General features: G+C 53.9%; 1 protein-coding gene across 1 annotated transcript; it reads right to left on the reverse strand.

Annotated features, from left to right (window-relative positions):
- Positions 1-1108: 1108 nt before the first annotated feature.
- EFHD1 (EF-hand domain family member D1) lies at positions 1109-17681 on the reverse strand. The gene is made up of 4 exons (XM_009460502.2): positions 17327-17681; positions 9464-9611; positions 3900-4034; positions 1109-2783 (listed from the first exon to the last, which is right to left on the reverse strand). The coding sequence occupies exons 1-4, from the start codon at positions 17629-17631 to the stop codon at positions 2649-2651; spliced, it is 723 nt and encodes a 240-aa protein (XP_009458777.2). The 5' UTR covers positions 17632-17681; the 3' UTR covers positions 1109-2648.
- Positions 17682-18229: the final 548 nt, after the last annotated feature.

Consider the following 18229-nt stretch of genomic DNA (forward strand, 5'->3'; position numbering starts at 1 on the left):
CTGCATAACCTAATGACATTGTTATTCAAACCAATAGTTGCCAGCAAAACAGAACAATTTAGAAAGCAATTAATTTCCCAATGTCAATTTTTGCAAAGCTAATTTCAAAACTCGCATTGCTGCAACTTCAAAATCCAGAAGCATTTAGTGTTCACTGCGCTGAATAGAGGCCCCAACTAACAGCACCCTTAAATTGAAAAAAACTACTACAGACACACTGCTCATTTCCTTATTGAAACTTGTCAGCTGGAGTTTACTCAAATCTATTAAAATAAAACCACTGGAAGCCCTTTTTCCACCCCCTCCTCCTGCTGCCCCAGGCTCCTCACCCAGCTGCACGTGCAAAGCAGCACGAGTCAGCAGTGCTTGCTACACCGTGGAGAAAAAAAAAAGAAAAATCAAGAGCTGCAGTGTTGCAATTTTCCTGTGGAAATAGAGACTAAGGAACCTTCACCCTGATTTTACCTGACCTCCAAGACCCGAGGGCTCACAGACACATGGCAAATGGATTGACTGCTGACAACGCACAGAGTAGAGCTGCACCGGATAAAATATTTACGTTTTCTGTTTCATCATTGGATCATACCTGCAACGATGCATAATTAGGCCTCCTCCTGAGCCCCCCCGAACTGGCCATGCCAGCAAAGCTTAGCAGATCAGCAACAGCAGAAACAAGATGCTGGGACACATTTTCAGATGTCCACTTCCCCCCCCCTTCTATAAAGACAGAAAGAGGAAATGCAAAGCTGAAGCAACCTGCCTGGCTCCCAGCTGGAGCACTACTGGGGCTGAGACACAGTGGCTATTTTAAGATAAGGAAAGGCTGACAACATTCAGATGTCAGCATTTAGCAGTAGACAGTATTTCAAATATTTACACGGCCATGTCCCTTTCTGAGGAATTGCAAACATTAGGGCTTTGTAAACCAGAACTGCTGTACAGAAGGGGAAGTGCTATCAAGAAGGGGCTTAACACTTCCCTCTCTCATCCAAGTCAGGACACCGAGCTTTGGGGATCGAACACGGGCACCTTCAGGAGTGGGGATTGCTACTGAAATTTGTGAACAAAACAGTATATTCAAGGACCTAAAGTAAACGACAGACAAGACCAGAGATAACAATGCTTTATTTGTGCATTTCAGCAACAGGAGAAATAACTGAAGATGAAATTATCTGCTTTGTTGTAAAGTATAAAAACATTTAATTATAAATATTTTAGCTAAAAAAGCGTGATTTATAAAATATAATCTGTGAAGATATATATACACAGTTTAATTGTTTAGCAATTCTTTCACCTGACATTAAAGAGTAGAGGTTTTTCTATTTATTATTCCACGCTCACAGTTTAGTGCTCACAGTTTAAGAAGCAAAACAGACAAGTGAAAAGATGACTGGTGAGTTTCATTCTGGAAAGAAAAATAAAATGCACAAACTGGGGCAATAGCAGAGGCAGAATTTGAGCAAATCCATGTTTCAAGAGAGGTCTCTGAGGGAACACAGCTCCCCTGCCGTGACCTACAGTGTATATATGCAGACAAGCAGTGGGCATTTTAACATTTGTGGACAAGTTTCCTGTGTTTGCAAAAGAAAATGGCTAATAATATAGTGCAAGTCCTCCAAATTCAGTTCAGCTAAACATGCTCACCTCGCTGCTCTTCCCTTCTTGAGCAGGGATTGCTCACTATGCTGGGCTGGTGTTATCTGTCATGGCTCTAATGAAATCAAATAATGTCACCTTCATGATTCAAGATATGAGCAAATTTACAAATAGAAAACCCCAGTGTGCCATCTGATTGCATTGTCCAGCTGGCAATATCCCTTAAATACAGATACAGCTGCCTAAGGCTGGAAAATACAGTGAAGCCATACAGTACACTAAACGTGATGGAATGTGAAAGAAGATACATGGTCAGGCAACTCAGTTTTCTATTCCTTGTTTAAGAGAGAGCCAGCTTCCTCCCTTCGAAGCCTTGGGAAATCTCACCTCTTATTGAAAGGTTTATTACTATGGCACTTCAGAGAAGAAAAACTGGAAGACTCTCCCAACGTGCTGGGCGGCAGAAAATGCTACAGGAAATGATAATTAATTTGATCCATGTCCCTAGTAACTATCTTTTTCTCTTCACAGTGTTTTTACAATGCCTGTGGCACAGAGCTTTGAGGACGAAGAAAAGGGATAGTCAAGGATGCATGACAACACCCAACAGCAGTACAAACATACAGGAAATCAAGCTGTACTTTGTACACCGATTTACACAAGACCTCACTACTTGCCTGTAAGCAAGGAATGAATTAATAAGGAGTTAAGAGAAAAAGGATGTCTAGGAAAGAAGGAAGGAATGAAGTCGGCAAACACGACACTTGTCAGTGCTCACCGTGATTTGCTACCTGCTGTTTCTGCTTCAGGGTGATGTGCACCTGACAGTTCAGAGCAAACAGCACGTACACAGCTCTTATGATTCACATTGTTATGAATGCATAGTAACTGCAAGAGTTGTGCCCTTAGAAACTCAGGAGGATCTTCACGAGAGGAAGGCTAGCGCAAAGCTGTAATGAGTTTTAGGCAGGATCCAGGCAGTTCTCTCCAGGTAGAGCGTACCAGGGAAACGTACCAAGTCATGTGCAATCTCAGTGCATATTGGCTGGTGGTTACTGGGTAAATGCAGATTTTAACTCCCTGAAAGCCGCTCGGCGGTGTTTCCTTTCCTCCTCTTCCCGCTTTCGTTCATCCTGCTCAGCTTTTATCTCTGCTTCAAACTTACTGGCTGAAGAGAGGGCTTGAACCTTTACAAAAGAGAAAACAAAAGAACGTCAAGCCTTGCATCAGAGGGAGAGACAGAGCCTGAACTACTCCCAGATGAGCAATGCAGAACTGTTTGCTGCACCTCCCAGCGCTTGCTGGGAAGCTGTCAGGATGGGTCAATTATTAATTACACTGCACTGCTTGGGTATTTACACCCAATACCTGTTAGCTTGCTTGACTTTAACATCAATAGAAGAAAGGTCATTTACTAATAAGTCACTAACAAGTGACCAAAACAGTGCTGTCAGTACTGGGTCATATACATTCTTCCTGTAAGCAGGCAGCATAGCATAAGTTGTGAGCATACAGTGGGAGAAACTACTGCAGAAAACAGTTCTGAATCAGAGCCAAATCTGAGAACATCATACTACACCACAGATAATCTGCAGATCAAAGAGACATTGTTTATTTGCTGGCTATTTTTCCAGCTTTCATCTCAGTACATCTGCTGTGCAATAGCTGTGTTATGCTCTTGGGAAAAAACTTCTTATATAAACAACCAGGATTATTTTCTCTCCAAGAGAGCTTTCAAAAAGGGTGCTTTGTCAGCTTTGAATGGTGCAAAGCTCTTGCTGCCAACCCCAGGACCCTGCAGAACAATTTTGATTCCAAAGGTTACAGAGAGCCGCTCGAGAAAGAGATGTCTGAAATCTTATACTCCAAAATACTCCAATTCACCACTGAACTCAGAGTGTTCAGGTTGAGGGAGGTTTTGCAAAATGGGAAACTCAGTCCCATTAGTTTCCAGGACACTTTTGTCTTTAAAAGTGGTCAGCCAGCTACTCCCATAGAGGTTCCAGCCACAGGGACACAGGTCAGCCAGTCAGCTCTACCAGGGTAAGACCCACAGCAGAGTTGGTAAATTAAGTCGTTCTAGTGTTGACTGATCTGCAGAGGAAGGCTGTAGCTAGAGTCCAACATAAAGTTTGAAGGGAAAAGCTATGGCTGAGGTTGGGGGGGGGGGCAGGCATGAAATATGCATCCTTTTAGCTAGGGAGAAATCTGGCAGTATCTTCTATTGAAAAGCAAGCAGGGTAGGTGTCTCGATGAAGGCCTGTGTGCAGAGATTTTTCATGTTCCTCCATGCCACACCATACCTTAGCTTCAAAGAAATTCTTGGCTCCTTTGACTCCCTCAATAGAGACATCTATCTCCGAGAGCTTCGCAAGAGTCAACAGGCCGCTGTCCTCCTCGAGTTCCCCAGCTGCAGCTTTATGGAAAATTAGCAGGAACTAGCAAGACAGAGATGAAACATTCTTCACTGAGGCTCAAACAATGTAAAATGCAAACAGCGCAGACATTTACCTGGAAGGGACTGGAATTTACGTTTCTGAGCAAAGGAAACCACGTCTATATAAATGAAGTGGCACCATGCAACTTGAGCTCCAGTGCCCTGGCTCTGGTACACAGCCCTGATGGACTAAGACATAGAAATCTCATAGGAAGAGGGTTTTCTGGGGAGCAGAGCCCTGGTGAAGCACAGCTCCTACTGAGCCTGGGCTGCTACGTGACCAGAGGAAGGAGGCCACCTCTCCACCTGCCTAGTACAACCGTATTGTGGACTCAGATACACCTCTTTATGCCCCCACAGCCTAATGGTGTATTCACAAAGCTCCCACCAGCTTCCCCAGTGTTCTGGGGGCTCAGATCACACCCCATGACAACAAAAGCAGGGCAAAGATGGCCCTGGCTCACACCTGAACCCCAGGCTCCCTGGACCAAGGCGCCAGTGCACTCCTGTTAAGAGAGAACAGCAGCCCAAGTGTGTGCACTTGAAAGGGATCTGGGGACTGCCTGGCTCCTATGAACCCTGCCTTCTGTCCTTCCCAAGCCCTACGGTCCGCACAGTATGGGAGGGGAAAACAAAATCAAGGTCAAATGCAACAGGAGAACAGAACATAGTTACTTCAACTGGTCCCTTGTCTAGGGCATGGGAAAAGTGACCTAATTCAACCCTCGGAGCTATGCATCAGCCTGTTCCAGGGAACCCCGGCTGGTTTCGCTAAGGTGAGCAAAGCCTCTGTATTCCTGTCATGCCCATTAAATAACACATAGGAGAGCTTCTCCGAGACCTGTCAGAGGTCAGGTCAGAGGCACGCCCTTGTGACAGAGTGGCTTGAACGAGTGTCCACAGAGCAACTGGTTTTGAAACCTTTGTCCTGCACTGGACCATAGACATTTAACAAATCCAGAGTCACTACAGCAGAGTGCATATTGGCAAGTGAATTGCAAAAGGAAACAAACAAAAAAAGAGCCATATTGCCCTCCAGGAAAGCACACTTTTTTTACTGAAGGAACAAGACCTGCCTGCTTAAAAACAAAGACCTCTGCACCACCTTCAACCTGCTTACCAAACTCCAGGTTAAGATGTGGATGTGCTATGCATAATTTGAGAGGTCCTGTAACTCCCTGCTATTCTTGGCCACCCCAGGAGGTGTCTCAACGCTTGGCACAGTGCAGAAAGAACAGAGACGGGGACACGTCACTCGGGTACAAAAGGAGCACAAGCAACAAAGCTGCACCACTGCACCACTCCAGTCCACGGCAGAGGGCTGTGAATACCATGTAGGGTTGCCCTGAAATCCATTTGCACAAGAACATCAACTATCTCTAGTGCTGTGCTCCTCAGACTGCCAGGCTTGGGACTTTGCTTCTTCCTACAGAGAACCTGAACTGTCCCAGAGGAGGGCAGCAGAGTCCTAGCATCTACGCTGAGCCAGCCCATAATGCGCTTGCCTTCTTCAAGTTGTTCACAGAAGCTGGTGGAGATGCAAGAGTTTGGGAAGGCCTCCCATGGGGAAGGGTGTGGAGATGACGACAGCGCTGGCTGCCCTCTCGCAGAGGCAGTGTCACCAGGCATTGCTTCATGCAGCGGCCTCGTAACCCGTGTGTGCTCAGCACAGCAGCCAGAAAGCAGGCTGTGCTTGGGGAGGGAACTTCTCTCCCTCCAAACACATGTAAGAAATTTAATGACGCTCTGCTGAATGGGCAGAACGTCCTGCTCAGAAAGAAATCAAATCCTCCCCCTCTGCTCAGATCCGCTAGGCTCAGGCTAGTTCCTCTCCTCCTCCACCACCAGGCACAGGGACACGGAGGGCTGGCAGCCAGGCTGGTTAGTCATGGTTCCTCCTCACAGTTTCTGCTCCACCCTGCGAGTCCCACTTCCTGGCATTGGAAGGGGGCAGCGGAGGCAGCATAATCCAGAGCTCTTGTACAGCTGTTGCCCGGGGAGGGACTGGAAACACCCAGTCATGAGTACAAGCGTGCATGAATCATCCTGAAACTAGGGGATGGGGCAGCAGTCGTCCCATGGAACATGGGCTGACGCAGCCAGGAAGCTGAGCTCAAGGAAACCAGGGACTGAGCCACCGGTTGGGGCGGACACGGCATAATGTCAGCCCCAAGGACCCAGCAAGGCAGACCATGGGGCATCATGCTGGTTTCCACAGGAGCAATCCTTCTTCGCTTCACGTCAGCACACCGCCTGCAGCTCACCTCACCAGTTATTTGCCCTTGAGGCATCGGTCCTCACTAACTAGAGAATACCAGGAATCTGCATTCAGTTTCCTGATGAGCTCCCACTCCCAGCCCATCTCACACCCTTGCTGAGCCCAGGACACATCGCATGCAGCTAAACCTCAGGGAAATGTCAATTGAGAAGCAAAAGTGAATAATGTTGGTACTTTGAAAAACCCTGCTCTCAAGGAGGACATGACACACACTTTCCACCACCCTAACCTCATAAGAGATAAGAGATGTATCTGCCCTCACATCCTTCATGGTCCAAGACCTACCCCACAGTGCCAGGTCTCAGAGTGATGCTGCAGTTATGCAGCCCCACCAGGCACTGTGCTGACCTCAGGGATGCAAGGGGAGGTATGGGACTGACTGGCAACAGCAGCCTTGCAGCAGCTTGCTAGAAAAGCAGCAGCACCCAAGGCTGTGGTTTGCATCAACACTGCTAGCAAACACATGACGTGGGTCAGCATTTAAGTTGGTGCGGACATGGGGGACAGTGGGTGGATTTTTGTGGGTTCTAGATAGCAGCTACAATTAGACATTATTATAGCAATTAACTCTGGTTTCCTGCGGTAATGACAGAACTAGACAGTCAGAGGTGGGGTTTTTTTCCCCCCTCAGCCTAAATTTCTCCACTTGAGTCATGTGCAGTTAATTGTTGATGTACTGATGGATGCTGAAAGGTCAATGGTAGAAGGCAGCTTTCCTAAGGGGGCCAGCAGTTCAGCAGCAGCAAGCCAGAGCCATACAAGCCTGCTTTCCAGACGACAGCTTACACTACTCAAAGCAGCAACAAAAGGTGACCTATTGCAAGTGAAAGAGGCCTGGCCAGAGAACTGGTAAGGACCATGAGAAGCACATCTTCAGGCAGGTATCAGGACTCTATATTCTCTGGAGAGGCAGACAGGAGCCCTCCAGTGCTCAAGTTACACCCTGCTGAGTTTGGACACTCATTTAAACTCATTGTCAGAGTGCCCCAAGTCAGCTTGGTCACCCACCATGTGCTTGCTTGTCACCACCAACAGGAAGCAGAGTGGGACAGGGCTACAGGCTGGTTCAGGCCTCCTCACCCACCGGGAAACCTGCCTCCCTGCCAGTCCTCTGCCCAAACAGAGCAGCTGGACGCAGCACATCTGCAACAAGGCAAGAAGCATCCTGCTCCTCTCTACCATGGGAAGTTTTGGGTACATGCCAAAGCTGCTGTGTAATTTCTCACCAGAGCTCTGTCAGTGATGCTCCTTCATTCCAATCCACGTACCACTCAAGCTTGCATTTGCTTGACCATCATTTTGCATCTGGCGAGAAGCTACAACAGCACTAGCTGCCACACGCTGCCTGCCAAGGGCTGGCAGCACAGGCAGCCCATGCCGGCTGACGGGCAGCCGTGCAGGGGGCTGTGCTCCAAACAGGTGGCAGCAGAAGAGGAGCTGCTCTGACACTTGTGCTGCACCACTGGTGCCAGGACACCAGAGCATCTTCCAGAGCCTTGGGGATAAAGGCACTTCTCTTTCACAGGAGAGAGCCCCTGCAGCCAGCCCAGAGGCCGTCCCCAGCTCTTCATCCAGGGTGAAGGGTGGCCCAGGGGGCACGCAGAGAGGGCACCTCCAACCCACGCAGTGATTTGGCAATCACAGTCTGACCTGGGGCCAAGGGCATGGAGCTCTTCCTGCTCCGCTGGATTCTTTGCTATCTCAGGTCCACCTCTGACCGGGCACATCTCCTTCCCTGCCCAGAGGACCTGCCAGCTTAGGGCTTTGCTGGTGTAAACTGACAGGCTCTCACTTCCCAGATTTGCTTGTTTTTCCCCCCTTTCTATGGGCCAGGCCCTATAACCCAATGGTCTTTGGCCTCTGTCTTCTACTGGTGCCCTCTTGCAGCGAAAGAAATGCAACAAAACCCTTGGGGGACAAAAGCAGGGGGAGATGGTGTGATGATGCACAGAGAGACTGTGCAGCAGCTCTGTGAGCTGCCAGCCACCCCTCACCCCAACCAGCCCAGCCGGTCATGGATCCTGGCTGCTCATCCTCCCTCCCAGGCACTGCCAAAGGTCCCGGCACTTCCAAGATGAAGAACTTGATGCCCCGCACTGTGGAGAGCTCTGCACCTCACCTCCACCACCAAGCCCCCACCCTGCAAGAGGCATGGTGAGAGCACAGCCCCAGCAGAAACAAGGGAGCCCAGCTGCTTGGGGCCCATTGCAGCCATCCCCTGGGACGGGAGGAAGCAGGACAGCAGCACAGCCCTCAACTGCTGCAGGACACAAGCTGCACTGGCCCTCCTGCTGCTTAAGGGGCTGTCGGTTAATGCAGAAAGCCACAGTGTGACATATGCTTCTGACTGAGACAGCATTCAAAGCCTGGGAGGAGGAGATGATGCAACGGGAGGTTTTTATATCTGGGCTCCCCCTTCCTGCTGAGATGAGTTGGGTACCCCTGAGTGCATGCAGGTCACTGCTCAGATTCCCTCTCTTCCTCTGCCTGGCAGCAGATCCTGGCCTGCACACACTGCTCCCAGTGGTCTCAACACAGCGGTGACAGACAGACCTGTTTGCTGTGTGTCCCTGCTGAGCCAGCATGCAGTACTAAACTGCTGCATCACCACATTTATTCCTTGCTGCAGGGAGGTGACCACCACTTGTGAAGCTTGCCATGGCTGGTCACTGCGTGATACAGAGAGGGAACCAATATAAACTGGAAGAGGAGGCCTCCTGTGCCCCTTGAGACCAGCTGCTCCAAGCAAAGCCCTTCCCCTGCACCTGAAATGAGGCCTGAGCCATTGTACTGCAGGAGCCCGGCAACTAGACCCTGTGACTGAAGGGATGTGTCACCTCCAGCTACAGCAGGAAGCTCTGTCAGCACTCCCAGGCAGCTGCAGCAGGGCTCAAATGCACTCCCAAAGCAGGCAGAGAGGTTGGAGAGCTTTGACATCAGGTACCATTAATGCCACGTGGAGATGAGTGCTGACAGTGATCCACACCTTGAGCTCCCCATGGCGTGGGGAAGCTCACCTGCTTCTCCACTGCACCCCACAGCTGGAGAAACACGGAGGAGACAGTGCTACCTATGGTCGGAGTACAGGGCCTGGCTGCCTCCTCCCTCCATGCCGCAGCCACATCCCCATCTGCTCCCACAGCCACCCTCACCTCACGGAAGCTGAGCTTCCCATCAAAGTCTTCATCCACCTCCTTGATCATGTTCTTCAGCCCCAGGTGGGTCTGCGGGGCTCCCAGCTTTTCCATCATCAGCTTCAGCTCCATCAGGTCAATGTACCCATCCCGTCCTGAGTCGTACCTGCAGGGTGCAAAGGGGAGGGGGTCAGCCCTCATCATCCCCTATATCCATCTTCCCAGAAGAGGAACTGTGCAAATGGATAAAGCCATGGTGGTTCAAAGCTTGGGGGAGAGGGGAAGCTGCACAACACGGCCAATGCTGAGATATATTAAGCTTGGGGAAGTAGCAGGCAGCTTTCAGAGCTGTCTCATCAGAAAGAGAAGTCCTCAGGGGAGCTCAGACCAAACCACCCACAGAGAGGAGCATGGAGGAACTCAGCTTATCTCAATGGGATTTCCATCTCACCCGCTTGCATGTCCAGCGCAAAGGTTACTTACACACAGCTTACACCATGCACCAGCACAGTGAGGCAAAGGCATGCCAGAGCCAGCTGCTGCCAGGTCTCCTGCTCATTTAGAGGAGAAACAGGGAGCAGAGACCAACCAGAACCTCCCAGCAGAAAGCGGCTATCTTTCTTTGTAAGCAAAACACACCCCCTGTAGCTGTTAAGATCTTTGCTCTCTGAAAAGGTTTTGTACTACACAAGCACCATGCTTCAGGGCAGCTGTTTATTCAGTGTCCATGGGCAGAGCAGAAAGGCAGTCCCAGAGGAGCACAGCAATCCTAGCTGGTGCCGGAGGCTGCACCAAGGGGCTGGGCTGGCAGAGGAAACGAGTGCCCACCTCTAAGAGCAAGACTGGAGTGGGACCATGCTCCCAATGGAGCGCAAAGGATGGCAGGAACTCTCTCTGCAGGAGGAGAAAGCACCCATGCAAGGGGCAGAGCGCATTAGATATGGGGAGGCAGTGATCTGCCATGCTCAGCCTGGGACTGTGCACCAATTCCTCCCCTGACATCCGCTGCGGGTGTGAGTAAAGCATCTGACCCACCCAGCAACCAGCGCTTCACACTCATCAGGGCCATCACTGGGTTTCAAAGTCCAAAGGCTGGAGGGATGGGCATTCTGCTATCAGACAGCCTGTCAACAGCCCTCCCTCATCCTGGCCCTGCCATCAGGGTCCAGCACAGAGCTGAGGGCTTGCATGGGAGGACGGGGCAGGGTCTGCCAGGCTGGACTCAGCCCCGGTGCACAGCCTGCCACTGCCCCTTGCCACCATCTCAACCCCGACAGAGTTAAATCCTTTCAACTATTCAGAAAGGAAAACCTAGGCATGGTGCTGAAGCTTTCCCGTTGGCAGGAGCCTGTCAAATCCTCCCTCCCATCATCTTTCATTGACTGTTAGCTCTTCCAAAGAAATAAGGGCTGTAGCCATCCCAGACAGAGACCTGCACAGTTGTGGTTACCCTGGAAGAAAGCCCTTTCCAGCTGAGAAACCTCACAGCCACAGAGGAAGCTGTGGCAGAGGAAGGCACGAACAAAGCCACTGGCCCTGAGCTACTTGCAGGCATGGGCAGCAGCCAAGAGCTCTGTCCCTGCCTTCACGAGCACGGGCACAGGGCACTTTTTCCCCCCAAACTGGGGTGGCCTCCATGGCTTTCCAGAGTCCCACCACCTCCGCAAACATCTTTTATAGTCTCTGTGCCTCTTTGTTTCCCAGGGTCCCAGGCCCAAGAGACCCCAAATGACAGGGATGTCACCACAGGGCTGGCACACAGCCGCTGCTACCAGTTTGCCTGCACGCTCTGCACCCAGCAAACCTGCGAGCCCACCAGGCCGGACAGCTTTCTAGAAAACTAGGAAAAAAACCTCCATCGAAGCAGAAACCAGGTCACAGAGCTGAGACATCATGGGGAAGAAAGGCAGCGGGTTCATCACAGCAAGGAAGGCGTCAGTTAATTAAGGCACATGTTCATAGCATTACCCAGCCCAGCTCCAAGACACACGTTCAAGGCTTCACAGAATTGTAATAAGTGCAATACTTAATTTACTTTTCCTTTAAGTTTGGGAGAAAGGGTGTGGAGCTGTTCCTCTGGAGTAAGGCAGTTGGAGAGGCAGTGCCTTTGATCAGACAAAGCAGCAAAGCACATAGTGGCAGGGAGGCACTCAGGATGGAGGTTTGTTTTTTTTTTTTTTTGGCCCCAGCAAGCTCATGCTGCCCTTTGGCTGGGTACAAAAGCAGGATGACACTGAGGTCCCCACCAAGGGCTGCCCATCCGGGGTCAGGACACTGCCCGGCCCCTCTTGGAAGTGTTGGGTAATGGAGATTAAGGCAGAAGGAGGGCACAAGCCCAGCCCACGCCTGCTGTGCTCGTCTCACCCTTCTGCTACGGACACTACCCGTAGGCAAAACACCGTCCCTCAGTGCCTGCCTGGCACTGAACCCAGGGGCAAATGCGCTGCCCCGAAAGGGTTAAGCGTGGGGCATGGTTTCAGGGCTCGTCATCCCTGCAGAGAGGCAGCACAAAGCCAGGATTGTGAGAAATGGGGTCTTGCCAGCAGCAGCCATGGTGGCAGAGCAGCACGCTGTACCAGCCGCACAATGGGTGTTGAGCATGCCGGGCCAGGGTACAACTGGCACAGAGATGCACCCTGAAATCAGGTTACCAGTCCCTTGCAGTTGGGGACAGCCAGACAGAGGGACGCTGAAGCCCCCAGATGCTCGGTCCCAGCCCCACAGAGCAACAGCAGCACCCTGCAAACTGCTGCATTCCCTTCCCACCCACCCCCCCGCCTTCTAAAACAGCCTGAGTATTTTAGGACCTGGGTACAGCCACTTGGCTGCCACAGAATCGTGCAGCCAGACTATTTAGGGAGAGGCATATTTATAGGGCATGAGAGACAGTGCAATTCATTCTCCGCCACCCCCCGACCCCCCCGCAGGCACAGGCACTCAGCACAACAGGGCACGGTACAGGCTGCACCTTGTTGGTCGGCCGATGCTCCCAGCACACCTCAGCCCTACCAAAAACCCCACTGTCTGCCTTTTAGGAGCTCTCAGAACCCCACTGTCTGCTTTTTGGGAGCTCCCTTTCAGGACCCAGCGCTCCAGCCAGCCCCTAATACTGCTCACACCTGTTTCACTGCCTGCAGAGCAGCCCTGTCCCAGTGATGGACACCGGTCAGCCCTCACAGGCAGCACAGGCAGAACTGGAGGAGTGCACCAGGGCAAGTTTGCTCCCTAAATGCACCCCAGGGACCCGTCCCGTCCTCTACTCCAGGAGCGGCACAGCAAGAGTACACAGTAATCTGGTGCCTCGCCAGCCCTCCCCAGCCCTGCCATCACCCGCTGTCCTGCTGTGACACAGGAACTTTGCTTCCTTCGGGCTCAAATCTCCCCGGGCCGCAAGCCAAGCCTCACCCCGCTGACGCGCAGGCATTACAGACAGAGGGGCTCTCGCGCCAATGGGCAAAGATGTCTCGCATCGCAGGCAGGTGGGCAGCTCCAGCAGCAAGTCAGTGCCATGGCAGGTCCCCACCTGCGATGGCTGGGATGCCGCAGGCAGCTACGAGCACTGCGGCTGGTGTGATAAGACTTCGCAGCACCGCCGCAGCAGCGTTCCTGGCAGCAGATGAGACACAGGCAGCAGCTGCCAAAATCTGCTGCAACAAGGATGCACCCAGATTCCCACACTGGCTCGCTTCCACCCCGGCTGCCGAAGCGCTGGGCAAGGAAAGCAGGAGCAGAAACTGGGGGGGAAGGAGGGAATACTTGCTGAACAGACTTGCTTAAGAGCAAGAAGTATGTTATACACAATTACTGCCCAAGTACAATCATTGTACTGGTGTTACACAGCATAGCTGGGGGGTTACACCGCAGAAGAAAGAGGGATCAGGAAGGGAGGAGAAAGGAGATGCCGAAGACAGCATCACCCGTACTGACTCTGCAGTCACCTCCCAGCTGCCTGAAAAACCCCAAGGAAAAAAAGTATAGTTAAATGAGAAATCCCAAATCCTGAAGGATCAAAGACCAGTTTCTAAACATTCGCACTTCTTAAAAAAGGCTGGAAAGAAAACCTGCCCTCCCTGTACATGTTCACTGTACCTGAGCTTGCTCCATATGCTACAGGCGCCCATACTTTGATCTGCAGTTCCTGCATGCTGCAGTGGCCTAAAACAGGCTTTGAAATAAAGCAGTCAGAGTAATGGTGCTGAAGTAGTAATAATCTCCTCTTAAATATTCCAAAATCCTTTCTAAGTAGTATTTTATTCCCTCTGAGCCTTGTGTTTCACCTTACATGGAGAGGGAGGTGCTGATCTCTTCTCCCTGGTATCCAGTGATAGGACACATGGGAACGGTTCAAAGCTGCCTCAGGGGAGGATCAGACCTTGACATCAGGAAGCATTTCTTTACCTGAGAGGGTGGTCAGACACTGGAACAGGCTTCCTAGAGAGGTGGTCGATGCCCCAAGCCTGTCAGTGTTTAAGAGGCATTTGGACAATGCCCTTAACATGCTTTAACTTTTGGGTCAGCCCTGAAGTGGTCAGGCAGTTGGATTAGATGTGATCATTGCAGGTCCCTTCCAACTGAAATATTCTATTCTGTTGCCGAGAGCTTTGGAAACAATTCCTCCATAGTGGGGTGGGGACAGGAACAGGCTCCCCGGCCACGTGCAGCTCCATCCTCCCCAGCCTGGGCAGCAGGAGCTCTCCTGCTCTTGGAGGGGCACAAGGGTGAGATGAAAGTCTGCTCCAGCAAGATCTCCTCCAAGATGCTGGGCAAGACCCTGAGGCACCGAAGCCTGCAGGGCTCAGGCTGGGTGGCTGAGTCCCCATGGGGATGACCTCCCTGACCGCTGGGACTCCAGAGACAGTCGGTCACACTGGGAGCACAGCAGTCCTGGAGTGAGGTCTGCTGCAGCACAGACATGTCCCTTGGTACAGGGGCACGTGGCAACAGGCTCCCCAGTGGCTCTAGGAGGGCAAGAGGGCATCACAGCCTCTCCCACCGGCCAGGCCCAAGGCATTTGCAAAACATGTGGGCAACACATGAAATTCCCTAAATACAAAAGCAATAGCAAGGCTGGAATTTCTCCACTCCCTCACACCCCGCAGATGAAGCTGGTGGCAGTTTTCTTCCCCCCTACATCCCTCAGAAAGGTCACTCCCGCCAGGCACAGCCTCACAGCTCCTGAGGGTTTGCTCGGAAGACTTGCAGAAGGGAGGTTATCATGGTTACCACAGTCCTCACACACTGTCAGAATAAGCAGCTAATTAGGTCACATTATAATTAGCCTGAGCTGCAGACTTACTGGTCCCTCTACCAAAAAAGTACCCACCCTGAGAGCTGCCTGCACCCAGCAGCCCCCGCATGCTCCTGCACAGCCCCAGCACCCGTAGCAGATACCCACACCCCACCACTGGGGGAATGGGGCTGAAATGGGGGGATGCTGCCAAGAGGAGGCTCGGAGAAGAGGGGGAAGAGTGAGCCCAACCGTGGCAGCAGGAGCAAGGAGCATCGCTTCTGCTTTGGAAGGATGCTCCTGGCACAGCTGGCGGCACACAGCACCTGGATGGAGCGCTGGATTTCAGCAAGTCCTGTGTTCAGATGAGCCCTTTGCTTCCACCCTGGCACAGGGCGGTCACAGCCCCCAGCCCTACCGTGGGAAGCCCCAACAGATGCCAAAGCAGCCGCTACCACCAGCAACTCCCTCTTCCCAGCTGGAGTACCCTGACCCAGCCCACACCACACGTGGGTCCCTCAGGCTCAAGTTTAGTCCAAATTACAGATTTACAAGTCCCACTAAACTGATAAGAAACACTTTTGGATGGGATGTCTCACACTGGAAACCTGGCATCCTGTGGCAGTGAGAAGATACATCCCTGTCTGTCAAAGGTTTATTTTTTACCATTAGTAAGAAAGACACTGGGTTGTGGTGGCCAGGGCCAATAAGCCATACAGAGAATAAAAGCCTTAATCACATTAACTCAAGCTCTGACTGGCAGGAATTAAGGGGAACATTTCCTCTCCTCATGGAGCACGTGGTATCAGCCAATACTTGAAACGGGTCGCTGGCAGCAGATGGAGCAAACGCCAGGTGCCTGCAACAGAGTGAAAACCAGGACGGGGTTTTCCGTCCGCCTGTCCGGGGAGCACAGGGGAGCACGCAGCCCAGCTTCTTCCCCCGTTGGCATGGCTGGCCAACACTCAGCTGCGATAGTCCTCACAGGGCGCACAATGTTTTCCAGCTACATTGACCAGCTGATTAGCATTCAACTGCAAAGCCTAGGTTCCCCTGCTTACAAGGCCGGCATTTAATGAGCTCATTGTTGAAAAATTCGGCTGCAATTCAGCTCTCGCACTTTTTATTTCCTAAACCACTGCTGTTCCTTTCCTTATCCCTATTGAGGCAGTGCCGTTGCCTGCTCTGGGCTTTCACCCGCAGCTTTTTGGCACTGCAGCTGCCAGCATCGTTTGTCCTCCTGCCCTCACAGTGCCACGTCTCAGCCCTCTGCAGAGTGGGATCCCCTTTAACCATCGTCAAAAGGGGCACAGGAGTGAGTGGAACAGCAGTCTGGCCCGGACCACCTCCCTTCCCGCGCCCAGCTGCCGACGTGACGCTGCCCATGCAACAAAGAACTCCGGTGAGCTCACAAAAGCCCATCGCCTGGTCTCCCGCCGCAACAGTCCCCGGCTGGGGCCAGCAACACCCCACAGCATCGGGAGCTGGGAGCGTTCAACCAGCCTCTTGGTCTCCTTGCAATGACCCCAGCCTCCAGGGTACCCAAGGCAGCTTTCAGGTAGGAGGAGAAGGACCTAACAAGTTACAAATCCTGCTGTGGTCACCTCCATAAGCTGATGTAGGTCTTTGCACCTTGCTGTGACAGCCCACGTAGCACCTCTGCGGCCCTGCCTCCTCGTGCCTGGCAGCAGCTCACCCCCAGTCCAGCAGCCTTGCCTGCAGCCGGCTGGCACGCGCGGCTGCCTGCCTGACCCCTCTCCTTGGGGCTGGGAGAACATTAGTCTCCAGGAGCACAGGGTTTTGTGGTGCTGGAGGGAAACCTGAGCATGGGTAATCAAAGCTACCCAGGCACAGCCCAACTGCAGGAGCCAGGACAGGGCTCGTGGGGGAGAGACACGGGCTGGATCATGGGCCCGGGAAGGGCCAAGCCTTTCTGCTTACAGAACCAGCTCTCCACATTGCCACCAGCAGCTTGACTTAAATACAAACCTGCCTGCTGGGAGAGGCTCTCCATCCCAGCCCCCAGGGAGAGGAAAGCAAGAGGCAGCCGTGCTCGAGCTTCGTTTGGGTGCACGGGAAGGAGCACAAAGCCTGGCAAACAGAACCGCGGATGGAGCTACAGCGCTGCCGGGCAGAGCCAGCAGAGCTGCTGGGGACGCCCGGGGTTGCAGTCGCTGAAGGCAGATGTCCAGCGTCGCTGCAAGGCCCTGGGACGCAGAGCCGCCAGGTGCGGTGCCCCCGTCCCGCCCGGAGCGTCCCCCGCAGTCACAGTCGCGGGGCCACCGCCGCCAGCCATCATCCTGAACCCGGGCAGAGCAGGGGCAACCCCGGCCGTGAGCTAAGCGCGGGATGAGCTCCAGCCCCGAGCCGGAGGCGAACCGTACGAACCCCCCACAGCACAGGGACAATACGGGGATCAGATGGCGGCAGTAACCCGTCGCAGCTCCTTCCAGCCCGACCGCAAAACCGCAGAGAAATGCAAACATCTCGCCAAGAGCAGGCAGCCTCTCTCCAGATGTCCCCCCGGGGAAAAGGGCTGGGAGGGTCTGCGGAGGGAAGGCAGAGCCCCAGATCCCACGGCAGAGCCCGCAGCCCGCTCCTGCCCGCCGTGGGCCTCGCCGCCCCCGGCGAAGCCCCGCTCCCGCCCCACTCACAGGCGGAACATTCGCTCCATGTCCTTGATCTGCCGGCGGCTGAACTCCTTGAACTCGGTGTAGGGGTTGAAGACGGCGGCCCGGCGGGGCTGCGCCGCCCCCTCGTTGATGTCCTGCCGCCGGCACAGCTTGGCGCTCAGCTCGGCGCCCGCGCTGGCCGTCAGGCAGCTCCGCTCCGCCTCGTCCCCGGCCTCGTCCCCGGCCGCCTCCTCGCCCCTGGCCGCTTCGCCCTCCTCCGCCGCCGCCCCGCTCTCCTCCAGCTGCAGCCGCCGCTGCAGCTTCTGCGCCAGCTCCTCCGAGGCCATGGCCCGGCGCTGCCCCGCTGCCGCCCCGCTCGGCTCCGCTCCGGCTGGGCCCGCCTGCCCCGGCCCGCAACTTTATTCCCTCACTTGGGGGGAGCGGGGCGGGGCGGGGCGGGGCGGGGCGGGGGAGGCCGGGACGGGGCGGGCGCTTAAGGAGGCGCGGCGGCGGGGGCGGCGGGGGCCGTCCGCGCTGCCCCCCGGGGTACCCCCACGTGTGCACCCGCAGTCGGGTGCAGCCCCGCAGGCTGACCCCCTCGCGTGTATGTGTACGCTCTCCCGCACCGGAATCACCCCCACTCAGGTACGCCCACGCAGGCGGTCTCCCCGCAGGTACCCACCTCCCCAGGCAGGGAACCCCCCGCTCAAGTAGAACCCCGTGGTCACCCTCCCACGCACCCCCTGACGGGCACGGTCGCCCCCAGGGAGCCCCCTGCGCCCCAAACGCTGGCCCTGGGGCGGTGGCCTGTGCGCCCCACAGCCGCTGCCTGCACCACCCCGCTCCGTGGGGTGAGACGAGGCCCCAGCCCGGCCGGGGGGAGCAGCCGGGCCCCGCCAGCTCCCCAGGCACCCCACAGCCCGCCCCACGCCTGAAGGGACGGCA

The sequence above is a fragment of the Nipponia nippon genome, unplaced genomic scaffold (genome assembly GCF_047370975.1).
Source record: "Nipponia nippon isolate SJK-2023a ecotype South Korea unplaced genomic scaffold, ASM4737097v1 scaffold_7, whole genome shotgun sequence".
Taxonomy (NCBI): Eukaryota; Metazoa; Chordata; class Aves; order Pelecaniformes; family Threskiornithidae; genus Nipponia; species Nipponia nippon.

What these genes read in the sequence shown, in the direction of transcription:
- EFHD1 (XM_009460502.2), bottom strand. Translation starts at nt 17,631, where the DNA reads ATGGCCTCGGAGGAGCTGGCGCAGAAGCTGCAGCGGCGGCTGCAGCTG. An exon ending in ATGGAGCGAATGTTCCGCCT is followed by an intron (nt 9,612 to 17,326) that starts GTGAGTGGGGCG and finishes TGCACCCTGCAG; the next exon opens with GTACGACTCAGGACGGGATG. An exon ending in GGAAGCTCAGCTTCCGTGAG is followed by an intron (nt 4,035 to 9,463) that starts GTGAGGGTGGCT and finishes CTGTCTTGCTAG; the next exon opens with TTCCTGCTAATTTTCCATAA.